This window comes from Talpa occidentalis, unplaced genomic scaffold (genome assembly GCF_014898055.3).
Source record: "Talpa occidentalis isolate TD23 unplaced genomic scaffold, MPIMG_talOcc4v2.1 talOcc4.8, whole genome shotgun sequence".
In the NCBI taxonomy this organism is placed as follows: domain Eukaryota; kingdom Metazoa; phylum Chordata; class Mammalia; order Eulipotyphla; family Talpidae; genus Talpa; species Talpa occidentalis.
The window spans coordinates 107,070,564-107,092,099 of NW_023605194.1; the positions used below are offsets into that span (position 1 = coordinate 107,070,564).

The 21,536-nt window shown below is 37.2% G+C and overlaps 1 protein-coding gene across 4 annotated transcripts in view; it reads left to right on the top strand.

Annotated features, from left to right (window-relative positions):
• LRBA (LPS responsive beige-like anchor protein) overlaps positions 1-21,536 on the top strand; it is a 493,454-nt gene that overhangs the window by 434,173 nt on the left and 37,745 nt on the right. For all 4 annotated transcript variants that reach the window (XM_037497443.2, XM_037497442.2, XM_037497444.2 and 1 more), the window contains 3 exons: positions 12,057-12,146; positions 16,468-16,645; positions 20,758-20,820. In XM_037497443.2, coding sequence (XP_037353340.1) covers positions 12,057-12,146; positions 16,468-16,645; positions 20,758-20,820 — 331 coding nt within the window. The remainder of the gene's footprint in view (positions 1-12,056; positions 12,147-16,467; positions 16,646-20,757; positions 20,821-21,536) is intronic.

Consider the following 21,536-nt stretch of genomic DNA (forward strand, 5'->3'; position numbering starts at 1 on the left):
AGATTTGATGAGCTAAGTTAAAGGTAAATTAAGTCGGTTTTGATTACCAGATACAAAAATATGCAATATAGTAATCAAAGCAATGTGTTCTAGTGTTCCACTGAAGTTCAGTGGAACAGAATAGAACTTCCAGAAATAGAGCTATTCCACATGAGAATATAAATGTATGATAAAAGTGGTATTTTAAATCACTGGGAAAGGGCTCTTATTTAACATGTGATGTTTGGACTACAAGCTAATTATTTAGAATATAAATTCGATTTCTTCTACAACCTAATGTATAAAACAATTCAAAGGAATTGTGCATTTGTTTAGAATAAAGATTATATATTATATAAAAGTAAAACTATAGAAATTAGAAGATAATATGTGACATAATCTTGGAATGGAGAATGCCCATTTTGTAAGTTTAGTATCAAAACCAGAATCATTAAGTAAACTGATAGATTTGACAGCAGAAAAACCAGTATTTTTGAACATCGAAAAGAACACCAAATAATGTTTAAGGAACAGATAATTTTCAAAAGATGAAATATAAACTACAAATGAAAAGTAGTTTACCCTCACTAGTAGTCTATGAAATGTAGTTTAAAATTTAACAGCTTTTTCCCCCTATTAGACTAAGATTAAAAATACTAGTTTTTGAAATAGTCATGCACTATTTATTTAGAATGTTCACTGAAAGGAATAATTGAGCAAGTATGCAAGGAAAATTATATAATTCAATTCTATATTGTTCATAATGGCAAAGAAAGAAAAGGGCCGGCATAAATGTCTAGCAATATAGAGTTGGTTAAATAAATATTGATAAATCCATATAGCGGAATATTATGCATCATAAAAATACTGCCATATGTACTGTCATGGAATCTGTTTTGCCACATTATAGTGATAAACAGATCATCTTATGAAACACATAAAATAAAAATTTTATGTGTCTGTCTGCACATATGTGTATATTTCCAAGTCTGGAAATAAAGACCATAAGCTGTTTATGGTCATTATTGTTAATGTGTGGGATCATAGAATTCTTTCATTTTTTTTTTTCTGTATTCTGAAAATTGATTCTCATTAAAACCACAGCGAGAAAGTCTACCCACATCATTTCTCTTTTGAGGTGGAAAAGTCTCTGCTTAAAAATCTGAATGAGTAATGTAGGTTAATGTGACCATAAGGACACTGATTGTACTTTTGGCTGTTTGAAGGTCACTTTCTGAGTTTTAGCCATGTTTGGTGTTTCTAGTCGTGTCTTTATGTAATGATCTTCATGGAACTTTGATAAAAAATGAGGTAGTTTATAATTTCTTTGTTCTTATCTCACCCAGAAATCAGAACCCCATCCAATCTCTTAATTTGTTATTTTACTCACTATACATATTTTTTTGCCAACTGGATTTATTTCATTTTTCCCATCATATTTGAATAAGACCAAAAATATCACTTTTATGTTTAGGGAAAATATCTTAACTATATCACTGTTAATTGTAGTTCTTGTAATAATTGGCTAAAAGCAATAAGAATCCTGCCCGAAGATGCATAAATCCTACATACCTGAACTCATTACTTAGTTCTGTGTGTGTTTAAATAGTTATAGAAAAGGATTTAATAATATATTTATCAAATCAGTGTATGTTAACTGTAAAAAAAAATCAAATAATAAGAAAATATAAAGTAAAACAGTAGAAATCCCTCACTCCCAAATTTGGACAATTGAATGAATGAATGAAATTCAAGCTTTAACAGTCAGATGCTGAAATCTAGCTATGACAGCTCCTATATAATATAGTTTGATATATACAGAAAAAAAATTCTGCCCCAGAATTCACCACCTTTCACTAATATTTGAATTCCATCATTAGCGATCATTTATATAGTTGCAGATTTTTTTAGCAATCCTTTAGCTGTTTGTGCATAGGGTTGTTATAGAGGCATGCTTTATTTATTTGTTTGCTGGTTTCTTTGTTTGTTTTTTGTTTATACATGCACTGGGTACAGCCAGAAGCGCGGGAGGGCGAGAGAATTCACCAGAGCCAGAGCGGGGAGCAGACAGGCAGAAGGACCGAAGTACACTGCTAGCAGGAGAGGTCTGCGCGCCATGCGGGACCCTCCTCCGGTGGCCGGGGAGCAGCCGGGGACCGAAGCAGAGGCCGCGCGCAGCTTCGCAACCCAGCGCTCAACCGCTGCGCCACCGGGAAGGCCCAGTGTGCATAGGGTTTGATAATAGGTTTTGACATAAAGGAGCACGCAGGTATAGCACAGGGTGTGAAGCAGCCATTGTGGGGAGGCTGTTGGAGGTGTGAAGGCTGAAAGATGCCCTGCAGGTAGACATTACTTAGGAACACCATTAATATGAACAACATTGTTTTATGCTTTCTCATCTTTCACCTTGCTATGAGACTTACTGTCATTCCTCTGGCTGCATCATTTTCTCCTTTACTTTTCAAGCAAGAGCTATGTAATTTTATGTTTCCGTGAGTTTAGAAATTAAAGTTGTTAATTTCCTTTTGAAAATGGAGCTCATGTGTATACATAGATGGGTAGCGAAGAAGGGAAGGCGAATCATGACATTGCTCAATTCAAAGAATAATGTATAATGCGTCTCAACATAAAAGTGAAACCTGAAAAGTTTCCCTAAGTTGTGTTTAGTGTCAGTGGTAGGTTTTCCTCTTCCAAATTTACCCTCCAAATGCTCTTTTAGCAACACATAATCATTCTGAGAAAGTCTGTTTTCCAAAAGCAGGAGCAGAGTGGTTAAGTTTACATGACCTCAGTTTCATGACAGCAGTAGCAAATCAGATATCTTATCCAAGGAAAAAGCATTTTTGGCTTAGGATTCAGTCACTTTCATGGTGGGAGTCAACAGCTTATTTCAGCTCTAACACTACTGCAGAACACTGACTGCAGTGAATCTTTCAGAAAGCATAAACACAATTGGTATTTATAGCATTGTTAACATTTGTTAAATAGTTGAGGGAATGGTCTGTAAGCCTGTTTAAGCAGGTGGGGCAAGAATCTTGTGACTGCAGTGAGATTTAAGAGTAGGATAGGACAACATGATTACAATGATTGTAGCAGTTGAGTAAATTTAACAAGTATTGAATACAATAAGTTAAGATTTCATGCAGCCACGATTCAGAGTGTTACAAAAATAATCCAGAAGCATCTCTGGCCAGAAGTGTGTTACACAGATGGCATATTTGACACAGTGCAGGACAGGAACTGCACAATGAAAAGCCAAATAAACGGTAAGGATTAGTCAAGTTTTAATTGAAAACCTACATAAAAAATATACCTTGAAATTATGCCAGACTTTCTTATATATCAAAACCACAATAATCAAAGTTTCATTTAGTCAATTAAGTGAACTAAAGTTGTCAGTAAAGTTAATTCTTTGTATTCTGCTAGTTGTTAGACATTTGCAGACTTCCTAGTTTGGTAGGTGTGGCTAACCTACACATCCGTGGGCAGAAAGCAGAGCACGCGTGCATAGTGGTTGTCATCTGTGTCCGAGGAGTCCTTTCTGTTATGCATGGCTGGTGTCGTGCACCTCTGCTGTAGCTTCATTTCAAATTGAGGATATGAGAACTAGTCTAAAATCAAGAGAATTTTGTTCTCTAATTTTAAACTAAATACAAGCGTGTAGAAAGATTTAAATTAAAAACAATTGCATAGACTTGAAAAATCTATGTAAGATTATTTGCAAGTATGATAGACTTCTGAAAGTTTGGAATAACAACCTTGTTTTATTTCTAAAAAGCTAATGAATTTCACTTTGAATATAGTTAGATTGCTTTTAGTTTTTGTTATTAGTAAAAAGAAGCAACAGAATGTCTATTTAGGAGCAGAATCTGGGAAATACTTACGTCAAGTGCAGATTTTAAAATGTTAAGTATTATTAAACTTGTAACAGTTAATTTGTTGTCTTACCTGTCTCTGTCCCTGCTGGTAACTGGAGTGTGTGTATGGGTGCATGTGTGCAGGCTGTGTCGTCTTTCAGGCGCCTGTCATCTGATTCCTCACTGTCCCTCATTGCAGTGTTTTTACACAGTGGATGCTCATAAATATTATTGTGACAGTAAGCTAAATGATTCTCAGCAAATGAATGACCAAATGACTTCTTTCCATAACATAATTTAAAGATATTTGTCTGGTTTTGAGATGTAATGTAGCCTCCCGAGTGCAGTAAATTAACTCTCCTGACTTTTTTTTTCCTTAAAAACTTTTCACTGTTTGCCTCTTAGCATTGGCAACCTCTTTGAAGCAACATTCCACTTATTTTTCTAGGCAGGCTGCTTTATCTACTCATTTCCAGTAGCTAGAGATGGAGGTGTTTTGAATGAGCACATCAGTGTTCTAGACAGAGATACTGTTTGAAATTATCCATGAACACAGTGCCGCTGAACATTATTGAGTGACATTTGTTTCTGTTGGTTGTGTCTGCTCTGACTAGCTGGTTTCTTTCAGATTGGCAGCTGGGATTATGCTGCAGTAGATGGACAGTTACAAGAGTAGAGATTGTAGTGAGCCTGGGCTGGGCCTCAATTTAATGTGGCTGGAATGTATGGGCTCAGTTAAAAGCATGAGTGGGAAATCTATGCATATTTTCACAATTTATAATTATGAATAAGTTTTACTTTTTTTATTTACCTGCTCTTTCTCTTTGCTCTTTTTGGACTGTTTACCGTTATAACATGTGTGTGTATGTCTACAAATAGGGCATGGGCATGGGTGGTTTGGCGGAGGGACATCAGAAAAAAAAACAAAAGAAAAACTGTCCACTATAATAATTGTTACTTCGTAAATATATTTAAAAAGAACTATCAAATATCTAGTAAATTATATCCTATCATAGGTCCAGTTGTGTGGACAAGAGGAAAATTGGCACAAATAATGCCATGATGTGATATATAACATATTAGAAATCACAGGATTGTGTTCATGTAACTCTTTAAGTCTTAAAATATTCTGAAATTCAAAATAGAAGTCTTGTTTGGATTTTAAACCTGTTGGTGAAGACTTACTCTAAATTTTAAGACAGCTCTCTAGAACTTAATTTCAGAAAAATTTATTAATAATTGGCATCGTTTTTTCCCTCAATAAATTATTTTTTTCAATATCCATATCACAATTTTATAGTGCTTGTAGATGTAAATATAAAGGGGATAAATGCAATTTCACAGTTGTGTGCTTAAAAAAAAAAGTAGCGACCATATGTGTTTATCTTAATTGCATCCATATGTTGAAATTACTTTTCCCCCAAACCCATATTAAAATAAAATTTTACAACTTTTGGTTGGTTACTAAGTGTTGTGCTGAGTTAACTTGTTTTCTCTGTTAGATTAAAAAGACTAATTCAGAGAGATTCAAGTAGTCGTTGTTAAGTTGAAGCCAAATACCACATTTTCATTAAACCAAGTCAGCTTCCCTTTACTGTTATTTCTTTTCTTTTTTCTCCTTTTCATACTATCTATTGTGTGTATCTATAGTCTCTATATATACTGTGTTCATATATATATATATATATATGTAGATAGCTATAAAATCATGCAAGTATGCAATAGTTGGCAAAGAAAACAATAGCTTGTTGAAAATCTTTTCATAATATTTCCATTTGGAAATCCATTAATAAATTCTCTAGGTAATATTTGAGATGCTGTTTATAAAATATAAATATGTGGTTTTACTGGAATGTCTTGAAGTATTTGCATAGTCTTTTTATTACAATGTATTTCAACATCTGGAAAGCTGCCTGCTGAATTCAGATTTTATTTTAGAAAGTAGTAACAGGCTATTTATAGAAATAATAGGGAATTGATGAATAAGAATGTTAAGTAATAAAATAAGCTTTTTAGTAGAAATGCTTAATAGAATGTTTTATTCAGTACTAGGCTGCTTTATAATAGTTATAGGAGTGTATCTCTTAGCTGTATTATGTTGAGTACTGAATTATGTTGACTTGGATGACCATTTACTCAGCAAGTACTCATTGTGCACTTACTGTGTGTCAAACTGCACCAAGCACAGAAATACTTGGTAATGAGGGAGACTTATAGTCTAATAGGTAAGACTGAAGTTAAGCCAGTAACTGGAATACTGGATAAGTAGCTAGTAAGGTCTGTGCATGTTGCTCTAGGAGCAACAGGTTGAGACAGCAACAATCTGGATAAGATCAACAAAAAGATTTCCTAGAGGACAGAGTTGACTGAGCTGAGTCTTAAATAATAAAAAGGTGCAACCACAGAGAGAAAAATAATAGGAAAAATAGGAGAAGAAAATATATACAGTGGCAGTATGCTATATTTCATATAGAGTCTTGAGAGAGTAGGTGTTAGGGAATGAGACTGGAAACATAAGCAGCAGATACATTACTGGCATTACAAATCTCAATTATTACACCATCAAGGTAGAGCTTATCCAGGGATTTCTAGAGAGGAGTAAGACATAGACAGTTGAAGATGGGGATCTAGAAGGGGCAGTGGCATGAGAGAAAATGTAAGGGAGAAATGGTTGGGTATATTTGTGAACCAAACCTGACTGAAAAGTATTAGCATACAACAGAATTGGATGAGGAAATAAAAGAGAGATAGGAAGACCTTAATTGCCTGGTATTTGGCCTTTGTCTTTCAAGTATTAGGCATTAATGCTTTTGATGAGGAGAAATTGCTCAATGGAGAGTTTGGGAAAGCTCAATTCTGCAGGATATGCTGAAGGAAAAAACTAACTGAAGAAAATCAGTATATAGACTATTGAAACCCTCATACTTGTATTTATAAGGGACCTGGATCCAGAAAGGATTGTTGATAAATATGAGAAACTTTATAAAAGATGTGATTAGGTCTAGTGAACAATCCTATATTAAAGGAAGATGTGAAAATTTTAAGTGTCAGCATGATTCTGAGAATGAAATAGAAATCAGAAGAGGATACTAAGGTTTGACTGAGGAAGTTAGAATGAAATCTTTCTTGATTTTTACATGTGCTGAGACATAAACAGTATATCTAAATGACCATCAGGAAAAGCTATAAATGCATACTCTAAGGACATTAAGAATTCTGTGGTTATTGATTAGGAAATCTTTCAAATAAAAGTCAAGTTTGAAGTCTTAACAGTAGCGGAAGTTTCCAGGAGAGAGTTCAGATTGAGAAAATTAGAGTACTAAAAGAGAACTTGCAGTGATTAATTTTTGGGTGACAAAGAATCCAAGTCAGTGAAAGAAAGAAAATAAGAAGTTAGAAAACAGGGCAAGTATAAAGCCATATAAACCATGGAGAGAAAATGTGAAGAAACTAGGGTGTAATCAACAGTGTAAATAGTTTTGGAGACCATGATGAATGAAAAATGGTGGAAGATTATTAGTGCTTTGGTGGTGGGCATGGGGTGGTAACATACATTTTTAGAGGTGTAAACATATAAAACATATACAGTTATAAATCAGTTACCTCAATAAACATATATATGTTTATTGTATGTTTATATAATTATTATATAATATATATAGCAGTTGAAGTTAATCTAAAAAATAATAAGAATCTGGATAACTTTCATTTGATGAGATAAAGTATGTCTATAAAGTTTGAGATCATAGTCATTGTTATTTATAATATTATTCCATAATTTTCACAATTGAAAAATCCCTCTCTGTTACGTTTTTGTCACCTACAACTCAAGGCCTAATCCAGAGTCAAGTGTTTGCATCTAAGTATTATACAGCTCTTTTAGATGTCTTGAGACCTTGGGAAGAAAATTATTTAACCTCTGTGTAATAATACAGCTTTGATTCTGTCACTGAGACAGAATAATCAAATCACTATAATACATGACTTGCAAAAGTCTTCAGAAGAGATCAATATAACATGCAAATTCTATTAAAATTTTGACTTTTAAAAATGTTAAAATGAAAAAATTGGTGTTTTTTGAAAGTTGTCTCATCTTTCTTTCTTTCTTTTTTTTTTTTTTGTGTGTGTGTGGGACCCTCGGCGCTGTAGAAGCTGCGGGCAGCCTCGCAGCCCAGCGCTCAACCGCTGTGCCACCAGGGGAGGCCCTAACAGCAACTTCTATTTCCATTCATTGCTTTACTAGTCTCTCAAATGTGTACAAGTTCAAATAATTAAATTTTTTTCTTTTCTTCATTACTCAGAGTCATCGGTCTAAGACCTGTTGATTTTTCCTTTCACATACTCATCCCTTTCAAATACCACAGCTTCCATAAACATTGAGGGATGCAGTTGCTTGTGTTTGGGGCTGTTCTCTGATCCTCTAAAGAGATCTTTCTGTCACAGGGCACTTAGCCCTGAAGTATATTTTGAAATCCAGAGTCAGATTTCAACGTCTACGATGTGTTCACCTTTATCATTGTAAATGCCAACACCATTCTTCGCTCCCTGGTTGCGGCTGTGTTTAATGAGGATCACCCTGAATCAAATTAATAACAGCACTGCATTTAGCGCTTTTCATGTTAGCTACTGTGTATCTTTTATGTAGTATTTAATTTTCTAAACAATCCACTGAGGTAGGTATTTCTTTATTGTCTAGATGGGGCAATAGAAATTAAGCTTCTTGTCCAAAGTCACTCAGAAGCTAAATGGCAAAGTCAGGCAGCACCGTCTGACATTACAGGCGAACTGCCCAAATCAACAGCTCCTCTTGGCTTCCTTTTAGTGTGGGCAACTACACCGGGATCAGCAAGGGCAGCAACCAAGGGAAAGGTCACGGCTTTGCTAGCTGTTCTTAAAAGAGTCTTGGGTCTCCCCTGGTGGCGCAGTGCTTGAGCGCCGGGCTGCGAAGCTGCCTGCAGCCTCTGCAGCGCCGGTTCGATACCCGGCTGCCGGCGAGGGTCCCACATGGCGTGCAGACCTCTCCTGCCGCCTGCTGCTCCCCTCAGCAGTGTATTTCATCGGTCTGCCTGCTCTGTTCCCCGCTCTGGCTCTGGTGAACTCTCTCACCCTCCCGTGCTTCTGACTGTACCCAGTGCTTGTATAAATAAATAAATAAATCTAAAAAAAAAGTCTTAGGGTTCACATTCATAAACTCAGTCTCTAAATCTGTGTTAACACAGCTGTGCTCCTACCTCCTTCTGTGTTACTATCTTCAGGCCTCAAGCTGCCTTTTGTAATTTTCTTTTCTTACTCAAGATTGTCCGTGATGTTGATCATCAATGAATTTCACACCATCAAAAAATCTTAGATGTGTTCTGCAAGTGATCCTGGTCCTTATTCCTAGCTTCCTACTGACTCCTTTTTCTTGTACCTCAAGTCTAGTCAGTTTTCTATTATATGAAACCAGCCCTCATCTCGGCACACTGCTCTACTAATTGTGTCTTAAATATACCTCATTCACTGTGATGCCGATGGTGATGATGGTGATCATAGAGGCACCTTATTCAGCCATTCTTTGGACTTCAAGCTCATTGTTTTTGGAGTGTGCTGTGTCTTATTCAGGCCTGGCAGAGTACCTAACAGATACGGAGGAAGGATAGTTTCTTAATGATTGAGAGAGAGTCTGTAAGTTGTAGAATCAAGTTGTTTAGGGGCAAGTTAGTTCCTCTGTGGCTTTGAATACACAATTTAAATTCTTTTGTGCATTATTTCCTTATCTATAAAAGGGATCTATTAAAGTATTGATGTCATACAATTTAAAGATTAAGTGACATAAGATAGTAAATTATTTAGAAAAGTTCCTGGCAAATAGTGAATGCCAGATTAATGTTCGTTATTAAACTTGTCAGCAGCCTCAGTGAGTATTTGTGGACTGCATATTGAGGATCTAATCAGTGCCAGCACTTAGTTATATTTTTTGCATCCATATCATTCAACCCTTATTTTAACACTGAGGTGAGTAATATTATTATTTACATTTTACAGGAGAGAAAATTAAAACTTAAGTAACTTACCTCGGTCACACAGCTCATAAGTGATAAGTATTCAGGATTTGAACATGGTCTGTGGGATTTCAAACCTGTGCTGCTTCCACCTTAGCACTCAGCCTTCACAGAGCTGCTTTCCAATCTTTCCTGCCTAAGGTGTACCTTAAAGTTAGTGAACTGACAGCATCAAACTATTTCTCAATAGTCCAGGTACATTTGCCCTGCTTACTATGTCAGGAATGAATTTTTCAGTGACAGAAACACTGAGACCTAAGAGTGCTGGGTCTATAGTTGTTGATCATCAAATGCTTGAAGGAATGAATGCTATCACTGTTACATACGAGGTCTTTATGAAGGTTACTAGTAGTATCCTCATCAGGTAAAAAGAAATTAGTGGGCCTCCTCGGTGGTGCAGCCGTTGAGCGCTGGGTTGCGAAGCTGCCCGCGGCCTCTGCGGCAACGGTTTGATCCCCAGCTGCTCCCCGGCCACCGGAGGTGGGTCCCACATGGCGCGCAGACCTTTCCTGCCGCCCGCTGCTCCCCTCAGCAGTGTACTTCGGTCCTTCTGCCTGCTCTGCTCCCCGCTCTGGCTCTGGTGAATTCTCTCACCCTCCCGCGCTTCTGACTGTACCCAGTGATTGTATAAAACAAACAAACAAACAAACAAACAAACAAATAAATAAATAATAAATAAATCTTTAAAAAAAAAGAAATTAGTAACTGATCATATTCCCTTGTTTATGACTTACTGCCTACAGAGCATATAAAAATTAGAGACCGATTTCCTTAGGGATTAAAAAAATGATGAATATATATTTTCTTATGAACTTGAGAGTTTTTCTATATTTTTTTAGCCTGAAAGTAACTGTTGCATGGCTAATTCAGAAGTCATTATATATCTGCTTTGTTTTCTCCCTCATTATATATGGTAGTACTTATTCATTCACCCAGGGTAGGGATCTTAGTGAGAAGACCAGGTGTGTCATTGCTCTCATGGATCTTGTATTTTACTGGGAGGAGGCACATATAAACAAGTAAACAGAATAATTACAGGTAGTGATAGCGTTGCAGTTAGCAGTTTCCCGTGATGAAGAGGCCACTGGTGTTTGGGAAATATCTGCTAGGTGGCTGGGAGGAACCATGGTGGGAGAGTGCCTTGCAAAGAGTGCGTGCATACATCTTTCAAAAAGGACACATCACTGGTACATATACACCATGGAATATTACTCAGCATTCAAAAAAGATAAACACATGCAATTTGCAGCAACACGGATGGCGCTGGAAGGAATCATGCTCAGCGAAATTAGCCAGAAAGAAAAAGAAAAATACTGGATGGTCTCACTCATAGCAGGAATCTAGAAAACTTAAATAAGGGACCAGGAAAATGAATAACTATAAGAAAGTGAAAATCAAATCAACAAAAAAGACTATGAACCAGAGACACTCTGGGGGGGTGGGGGGCGGGGAGGGGAGGGATTGGGGTCAAAATAAGGGGGTTGCAATTGTATGGGGACTATAAAAATAAAATTTATTTTAAAAAAATAAAACTTTAAATGTGAAAAAAAAAAAGTAAATAAGTGATGGGAAAAAAAAAAGGACACATTACGTGTTTCTTACATTTAGCTAGTTTCTGGTTCAACTATTTCAGACCCAGATGCAACACATGGCTTTTACTTTGTTATTTAGCCACCTAAGTTCAAAGACACTGTCAACAATAATGTTTTTCCTAGGGCATGAGTCATCATACCAAGCCACTTTCACAAGTTCTGTGTTTCCTTTTTCCCCTCCTTTTTATTTCACAGAATGAAATGGGGCCAAGAATCAAAGTAGCAATAGGTTTTCTGTGAAAAACTAGCTTTAGTAACCGGGGATGATACAGGCAGGGGGGAAAATGTAAGAAAACAGAGATGAGGCCCCAAAAGACAATTTCTGGTTGTAATAGCTGCTTTCTGTTTCATATCGCTGAACAAGATGAGAAAACGTTTCACAGGGCTTCATAGGAACGGCTTTCACGCTACCGAAGGATGACTTCACCCTCCGTGCCCTTTCCAGGTGCTTAGTTCCTGTGAAAACACAAGGTTGATTTTCAATATGAAACAAGCCTGAAATGTAGAATGACATTTTAGGTGACAGGGTGGTTCTATTGCCCCTAATTAGCACCTTTAACCTTTAGACTTGCCCATATCTTTTTCAGGCCATTGAAGCTCAAATCCGAAGTTTTGGTCAGACACCGTCTCAGCTACTCATAGAGCCCCATCCTCCTAGAGGTTCTGCCATGCAAGTGGTAAGTGCCTTCTCTTGCGCTCTGCTTTCACTTTGCTTTTACTTCTTACCTTTCTTTGAGACTATGCTGCACATGCATAAGTCTTTTACTCTATTTGAGATTCTCCACCAGATCTAGGCCTGTCCTTCCTGTGCCGTATCTGTTAACCCTCTGCCAACCTGCCGATATTATTACATGCTCTCCTGGTATCTTTTGGAAGGCAAGCATTGCTCTGGTGCACTCGCATTTCATCAGTTCATGTTTGTGTTGCAGAATTGAAAGGCTCATAGATACCAAGTAGCGTCACTATAGGATAAAAACTCCAGACACACACACTATGGATGTTGCACAGTTTGATCCTATATGTTTCTAGGTTAGTTTTACAGTTGTGTTTATCTTTTATACCTCGATGTTTTTCAGTTTGGAAATTTTAAAATCAATCCTGATACATAAGTTATTGTTTCTGAGGATAAGGAATCTCAGAGTGAAAAAAGAAGAAATGCCATAAAGCTTAGTGGCATAAAAACAATGATTTCCATTTCTTGTGATTCCGAGGGGTAGGCAGGAATTTTGTCTTCTCACTTCCGCATGCACATATGCTGCTATGGGATGGGCTGACAGGGCCAGACATCCCTTCCCTGGGGTCTTTCATCATTGAAGAAGCTATTAGTCCAGGCCACACCATGGTAGGAGCAGTGTTCCAAGAACACCTCTGCTCAACTTCTTGAAGTTCTTTCTGGTTAAAATAACTTAACCATTCTTTTTGGCTAAAATAACTTAAAAGCCAGCCCAGAATTGGGAGTCGGGAAATAGACAAGCTCCAAAATAATGTGGCTATTCCACTTTTACCGTTTCCTGAAATTTCACAGGGCAAATTCTTCAATCATGTTTTAAAAATTCACTATAGTAAAAATATTGAGTTTCATGCTAAAAATAATTTCATTAAAGAACAGATCATGGAGATTATATTTTTTCTTGAATTGTCTCTCAAACAGATTCCTTATTACTGTTTTAAAGTAAGGAAGAAGCATATATATAATCTGCTTCCATAAATACAGTGAATAATTTAAGGTATTTCCATGTTGTACCTTAGAGATGGTAGGATACTGACTTTCTGAGGAGAAAGTAGCAGCCAAGAGAGCAAGAGAGAGAGAGAAATGTAGCCCTTTTCTACCTCTGGCTCTTTTTTTCCCCTTTATCTTACCTTTGTGTCCTTTTGCCCTCTCTGTTGTCTTCTTTCTCCCAGCTTTTTCTTCCCCCTTCTTTAACCTGGGAGTTGTACATCATCATAAAACACAAGCATTTAAAGTATTATTTGCATCACCTTCTCCTCCAGGTGCTTTTTAAACAGGTGAAATCAGATTTGAGTGAACATAAAGGGTAACTTGTAGTAAGCAGAAGACTACACCAAAAACCCAACATATAGCAAGAACAATGGAAGATAATGCCATAAAAATAGTAAGAGTGATTTATGTTTGGGCTTTGGAATTACTTTTAGTAATAGCTTGTCAGCAAGACTCGGGCTGTTTGGTGCTGGCTAATGGAAGGTCCTCCTTTTTCCATTGATTTTCTACCTGGGTCACTGCACAGCCTTGGTTACTGGGGCAATGAGGGAGTTCCTGCTGCCCAGCCACCCTCAATGGCAAAGGATTATTGGTTCATCAAGAGAGAGCAGCTTTGTATCCCTAAGGTGGGAAAGCTAGGGCGGCACAAGCTCACACAATGGCCGGAGACCGTCTTTCCTTTAACATTATCCTTGGAATGGGATATCTGAACTCCTTTTCAGACTTAGGCAAATTCTGTTTTTCAGATTCACACATGTGGGTGGGCAAGAAAATCATGTTAAAAAGAAGCCAGAGATCAACAAGTGCACACTTCACCTGGGAAGACGAAATGAAATTTGGATAGTAGTTTCTTGCTTGTACGTTGGGCTTGGCTCACCAAAGCAGCCAGGGTCATTTCAGGGTCTGTTCAGTCCTTCTCCAGCTGCTGCCATCACCATTGGACAGACTGGCCCATACACTGGGGTGTGCCTTTTCTTATTTCTAGTGCTTTTCATTCTGTACTTATTAGCCTAGGATGTGGTGAAGTTCCCAAGAGGTTTCCTGCTATTTGCCTGCATTGAGAGCTGTAGTCAAGATGGAGTATGGAGGGACAGACGAAGGACAGCTTGTAAGAGTGCAGATAACATTCTGGACATAGTTTCTGTGGACAGTGGCTTGTCGTTGTCATTTGGCTAAGAATTCGCCCCTAGAGTCACTATGTAAACAAGACACTCTTCCTAAACAGAGTTTCTGTGTTTTTTTTTAAGGCATAAACATTGGAATTATTCAATTTGAGTCTAATTGTATTTATAATATTAGTGTTTAAGCTCAACAATGTGTATGAGCTTCCTTTTAGTGAGACTTTATGATGTACGTTATACTCAGATTTTCTCAAAGTTTATAAATAGACTTTAGTAAATATTATTTGAACTATGTAACTGAAAAATAAGTCTTGATATTCTGAAATGACATTCATTTCCATTTCCCAAAAGTTCTTCAAAGTTAGCTTATAGTGTGTTTGTTCTTTGTTTCTCATTTTTATGCAGTTTCACAGAATTCCTTAAAACTATCTGTAAAAGGTTCTTGGTATGATGAAAATTACTTACTGATACCAGAGGTTTTAAAAATCAAAGACCCAGATGTTTATTAATTGTTTTTACTAACATTCAGATGAGTTCTCCCACCAACCATCAACACATACACACATGCGCGTGCGCGCGCGGCTATAGCAGGAATTAAAGCCACCTCGTGCTGCGTTAAGTGCATGAGCCATAATATACACCAGGTGTAGTAATTAGCAGGCACACGAAGGCTGCCTATTTGTCTGGTTTTGCTGCTGTTGCTGTATCCCCCTGTGTTTTCACACCATCAGATAGTTGGATTTAATTGAGGCCACATCAGATGAGGCATTACTGACACCTTTAATTGAATGAGCATCCAGGGAGGATTAACTCATAATATTGATTGGCTTTTAGCCACTTGCTCAGAAGGGTGTCTGGGTAGCTTATTAGTTGCCTTTATTTACACCTTTATGCAAAGAGTGCAAATAGAAATTCTTAGTGCAATATGTTTTTCTAAGTACTCTTAATAACTTTTTTAAAAGGACTGATAATAAAAATGCAAATGTATTTAATTTTTTATTAGCAGTTCGAATAAATATGTGTTTAATATATGTGCCTACACATTTACATATACCTGGTGTTTTGAAATATGGCAACAGGAAAGCAGCCAGAAGCACTTCATCAAAGTGTTTCCATTCTGAATGATACTAATCAGCTAGAAAATAGACATGGTAGAAGAGAATTGCTGAAAATGTACAGTGCAATTACTGTATGATAGCATACTACCACAAAGTATAAATAAAGGCAGTAAATCAGAGTGGTGTTCTGTATGTCTTGAATTATGACATACAGGTTGTAGGAATGTTCTAAATCTTTAGTAGACTTCAAGATTTATTTTGTTGCTAGTTATTAGAACAGTGTTTTGTTTAACATTTTCAATTACCTTCTGCTTTTCAAAGAAGAAATCAGAAGTTTGAGCTTTCTTTTTTTTTTCCAAGAGGGAGGAAAGAAATCTGGGTTTTTCCTCAGCTACAGTAAAAAGCGGTGGCATTTGCATTATAATAGGGCAGTATTTATGACTTGGTACACTATATAAATATATTGTTTTTACAAGTACATTTAATTATCCATTGCTTTGAAACACCTTTATAATTAAGTTTGTATATTACGTCCATAAGTTATTTCTCTACTGTAATAATGCAAGCATGTGTATAGCTTTTGTTTATAAATATATTTGTTTTAATCATCTTTTTATTTAGTTGTCAAAATCTTCATGCTAATTCAACAACTTTTGATGATCTTTGGAAATTACCTTGGCTTGCTGTCGTGCCTATTGCTAACTTTTGTTCCTTTTTTGGTAACTAACACATAATAGCAATTCGAATGGTTTAATACAATCTCAATACTTTGCTTATTTAGAATCTAATTCAAATCATTCTTTTAGTTCTTCATGGGAGTGGAATGGGGATGGGAACTAATAAAATATATGGATTTTTAAGGTGTTTCTGTTGTAGTCCACTTTGATCACCAAACAATTCACCTAAAGTTGTACATGAAAAACAAAGAAATCCTAATTGCTGCTTCTATAAGCCATTCTGCTTGCTGTTTTCTCACTGCAACTTGTGTTAACATGGTCTTCCTCTTCTTTTCTTGCACCCTCTCTTTCTTGTCTTTTTTTGTCTTTTCCTTGTATATTTGGGTCTTGTCATTCCCACTCAACAGTATCTCCTCCTGCAGAGTCCATTGATGTTCACAGACCAAGCCCAGCAGGATGTTATCATGGTCCTAAAGTTCCCCTCCAACTCTCCTGTCACTCATGTGGCAGCCAACACCCAGCCTGGTCTGGCCACACCCGCTGTGATCACAGTCACTGCTAACAGGCTTTTCGCTGTGAATAAGTGGCACAACCTTCCCGGTAAGTAAGACAGGAAATATTTTAAGACTGAACACTGCATAGAGATTTTATTATAGCCACTTACATATATTATATCTCAGCATTTAAGCTTTTAATTAGTCTGAGTCAAAATGTTTGCAAGTTTGAAAGATTTAAAGAAGTCCCATCTGAGGCATATAGCACAAATGTTAAAACATAAAGACTACTCTATTGCATCTCATGGATAGTCTTTATTTCTTAGCAATAAACATTATTTCTAATATAAATTTTAAATATGATATTCCATAGTCTTCCATAAATAATGTGTATTTATCAGCTATTTCCCTTTTTTCCACTTTCTCATTCATCTGTTTATTAAACACCAAGAGTTTTCTACTATGAGCTTTTTTTATGCATGACATGGTAAGATTCTACAAACAAAATTGTACAGCCCCCTAGGTACATTCTAATCTATTAAATGCCGAATAGTTTTGGTAGCTAATGGCAAGATACTGAAGTAACCATTTCAATCATAAAACCACCAAAGTTTGAAGAGATGTGATAGTTCATGTAGTCCATCCCCACATTTTATCAGGGAAGACACTGAGCCCAGGGAATGTATTCAACATCCTAAATGGCCAGTCAGTGGCAGAGACAGGTTTGAACCCAAGTTTTCTAACTCAGATTTTATCACTCACTGAAGTGCCCATCATGAAGAATCTGTGATTGGTATCAGAATTTGTATCAGATCTAACCATTTTCCTGGCCATTAGAAATAAAATTATGGCCAACATTTATTAGAGAATGGATTTCAGAAAAAGTAGAAAAGGTAAAAATTAAAGTAGGCATATATTGTCACTATTAAGTCCTTTTCCTCCTTTTTCTTCACATGAACTTATCTTAGAGGTAAATGGATAAGCAAATAGCATGCTTACATTTGGAGACACAGGTTATAATTTAAGAGATGTGGTTTTTGAGTCCTCTAAATACTACTCATTAGAAGGAAAGCATGCTGGTGGTTTCACTTAATCTGTGTGCAGTTACTTTCCAAGCTTAGCAAAAGCACCAGTAGGTGTGACATCAGGGCCATCATGTGAGGAAAGACAAACCTTCCAACTGCTAGAAAGCCCTGGCCACCCTCCGCCCTCTGTCCTCAGTTTAGCCTATCAAAGAGCTAGCTCAGCAGGAACTGAGTTGGCTCAATCTGAGGGCTCCTCAGTCTCCAGATGATACTTAGTTTGTTAGAGACACACCCTAGGTACTGATAACTGCTCCTGGCACCTCCCCCCCAACCCCCCTTAGACCCAACCTGCTTCCCTGACCAAAGAGCTTGCTTGCTTTACTATTTGGTTGTCAGGCATTATTTTCCTACTTCTAGGTTTTTTACCGATAAGTAATTTAGTAAATGTCCCTCTGCTAGAGCACCACTATGAAGCCTCCAGCTTCCCCAGCTCACGTTCACCTTTTTGTGAGACAGGAGCTTGAGGGACTGCTTTCATTCTGACAATTCTTGGCCTGTAATTCTCCCCAGTGTGACTTCTTTGCGTTTGTATCTGTGTCAGTAGTAGTTTTTGTCCCCACCCTCTGGCCTGGCACACGAATCTTGACCGGATAAGCACAAAGAATGATAACATATGGTAATACACCGATGGTTATCTTTCTACTATGTGATTTCCGATTCTGAGCTATACCTATACCTAAAAATATAAAGCATCCATTTTATTAAGTCTGTGCCTCATTTTAGCCAAGTTTATATAAATCTGATCTCTCTTCCTGTCTTGTGTTACCTTTGCTTGTCAGGATGTCTTGATTTAAAACGAAGATCAAAAACACCTAACAGTTTTTCATCAATAAATATAAAATTCCTGTTATAGTAAATTTTTTAAAATTTAGTTTCTGTTTTTTTTTTCCTAAGAATCCACAGCTTCCCTAACTTTTGATGAGACAGACAACTCTCACCATTTCTTTTAGTAGTGCCCAAGTCCTGATTTAGAAAAGAAAATCATCTTAATCTTTCCTTCTACAAGAATGTCTTGTAGAATTTCTGAAAAAATAAGATAATAGCAGTGTTTATAGAGCATGTTTTATGTCCTAAATACTGTTTTTTAAAAAAATATTTATGCATGCAAGAACTGGGGTACAGGCCAGAGGTGTGTTGGGGGGGGTGAGAGGATACACCAGAGATGGAGTGGGGAGCACAACAGGCAGACTGACTGAAATACATTGTTGAGAGAAGCAGCGGGCGAGTCAGGAGAGATCGGCTATGCCATGTGGGTAGCTCCCTGGCCGGGGATCGAACTGATGCTGCCGTGGCTGCAGATAGCTTTGTAGGTTGCGTCTTAACCCCTTGCACCACCAGGGAGGCCCTGTCCTAAATACTGCTTTAATCACTTTATGTGTATTAACTCACCTAATTCCCTTAGGATGCAGGCTCATGAACCATATGAAATTACCATTTTTATAGCTCAAAATGTCAGGTATTAACGTTTTTCATATCTTTCAGCCTAAGCCATCTAATCCATTTTACAGATCAAGGGCCTGAAATACAGAGACTACATAACTTAGTGTCACACAGGCATTCAGTGGCAGAACTAGGATTTGAGACATTACCATAGAGAGTTAACCTCCTAAACCTCTTTCATTGACAATTTGGTTTTAATGTTTCTATGATCCCAGATTCTCAGAGAAGTAAAGGTAAATTCTCCAGGTATTACAGTGTTAATTGGCGCTGGCTTTACTGGAAGTAAATGGCACTGTGGGGTAAATGAGAGGCCATGGTACATTTTCCCTCACCATTTCCTGTACCTGCCCTGTGATATCTTTACTGGTAGAGACAGTAACCGGCAAAGACAATGCCTTCAGTGAAAAAGAGTGAGCCATACAGCTTCCTTCCTTCAGCCACCTTAATTTCTTAAACACGCCCAAGTGTAATTTCTAATGCTAATATTGCAGTTATTCAGGTATTTTTATTAGAATGAATGATCTTCCGAACATCCTTAAAATCTTGGTATTTAATAATGGGAAGTGGTGACTTAATAAGTTTTAAAATAATCTCCTAAGTTTTAAAATAATCTCCCTTCAGGACAGTAAAAAAGAGTTCCTAAAACCTGATAATACTAAGTAGAGTACTAATACTGACCAGTATTTTAAATGCTTAGGAGCCTACAAAAGGCAGATACTTACCAGGCTGATGTATAGCTGAGTCATTTGGAAGGGGGCACAGAATTTAACTGACAGAATCACAAAGCTGGAAATATCACCTATTCCAAAGCCTTCACTTTCAGGTTTGTGAGATAGCTTGTGGCAGCTCCCACTTCCTAATACAGTTCTTCACCTCCTTGAGTCCTTCCACTTTTACAGGGAGACAGCCTATGAAGTCTCTCTTCAATTACAAAATAAATATGCTTGAATCTTTAGAAATGTTTTGAGAATAGAACAAACTATTCTTAGTATAGATTGATTTTTGCTACTCATTTCCTTCTTGGGGTATTTCAAATACTCTGGAAAATGGAAGCCATGGAAATGTTAGATATTAATAAAAACTTTAAAAAAAAAAAAAAAACCTCAATCCAGTCTTTCAGAAAATGTTTCAGCCAGATGCACTTAACTAAAACATTTATCTACGGATAGCTTTCTTTATTTTTATTCAAACTTTCAATTGATTGGTTTTAAGTGATGGATGAAACACTAAATGTTCCCTGACTTAGAGCTTTCCCTTTCTCCATCATAAATTGACGTTTTTGTGGATCCTTTGTGCTGCAGCACTCAAAACTGCCTTTTTAAGAAGTAACAAAAAAATAGTATTTGCTACAGTCAGCAGATGGTTGTCACATTGTGTTTTCAGCGCGCTTTACCACTTAATTTTGTTTTGTTGCAGCATCAGAGGTTGCCAGTCAAGCATCTGCTATAGCTTATGGCCTAGGACTGGAGCCACTGCTGATGGCACATGTTCAGAACAGCACTAATCTAAAATAAATGTTTAATAAGCTAGCCATAAAAGCACCTGGATTTTTTTCCCCCTTAAATTTCACAAAACTGTATGAGGGATTTGGAGGTTGGAAACAATTCTACATAAGATTTGACTTAGGCATTTTTATGTAGTTTGCTATATGAAAAATAATGCTTTTTATCCCCCCATCTTTTGTGAATTCTAGCTCATCAAGGTGCTGTACAAGACCAGCCATACCAGCTGCCAGTGGAAATCGATCCTCTCATAGGTCTGTCACTTCCTTCTCTCTTTGCGATTCATTAAGCTCTGTATGGTGGCCCTGAAGTGTAGATTACAGTTGTTTTTCACTTGCTGGTTGCTGGGAATGGAATTTTCCTGATAAACCATTTGCATGCAAATTGGAATGCAATGAGCTGTGGCTATGCTGGTATTTCATCAACTCCCCCTCGTTGGTTTGCCTAATTTGAACAGGCCTAGGACGCGTGTCACTGAAAATTAATATGGATGCTGTAATAATATGTGATTGAGAATGCGCATGAAGTACTGTCAGGATAATATTGGATCTTTTCATCACTCAGACTTGTTGATGAGCAGGAGCGAGGCACGTTATGATGAATTGGTGCACCGGTAATGTGATGGAGCTCCTTTGCTAGGGAAATTTTCATAATAACAGTGGGGTTCTTAGCAGCCCTGTGTTGTGAAAAATAAAACTGTAGTGCCAGGGTTTCATCATTAAAGGAGATCAATCCTTTCTTCCTGGACCCTCTGTTCAATCTGAGGGGATTAATGTGCAATTGCAGAGCAGTTTCAGAGTTGAAATATATTGCCCAGCCAATGGCAGTGTTAGGATATTTGTATTCATTTTCCTGGGGTCCTAGAGCCCAATAAATTGCCATTGGAGGTTAAATTTGTTGGGGGGGGGGCGGAGGAGGAGACCAGAAAGAGCCATTGGAATGAAATGAGCATCTGCAGCAGATGACTTCC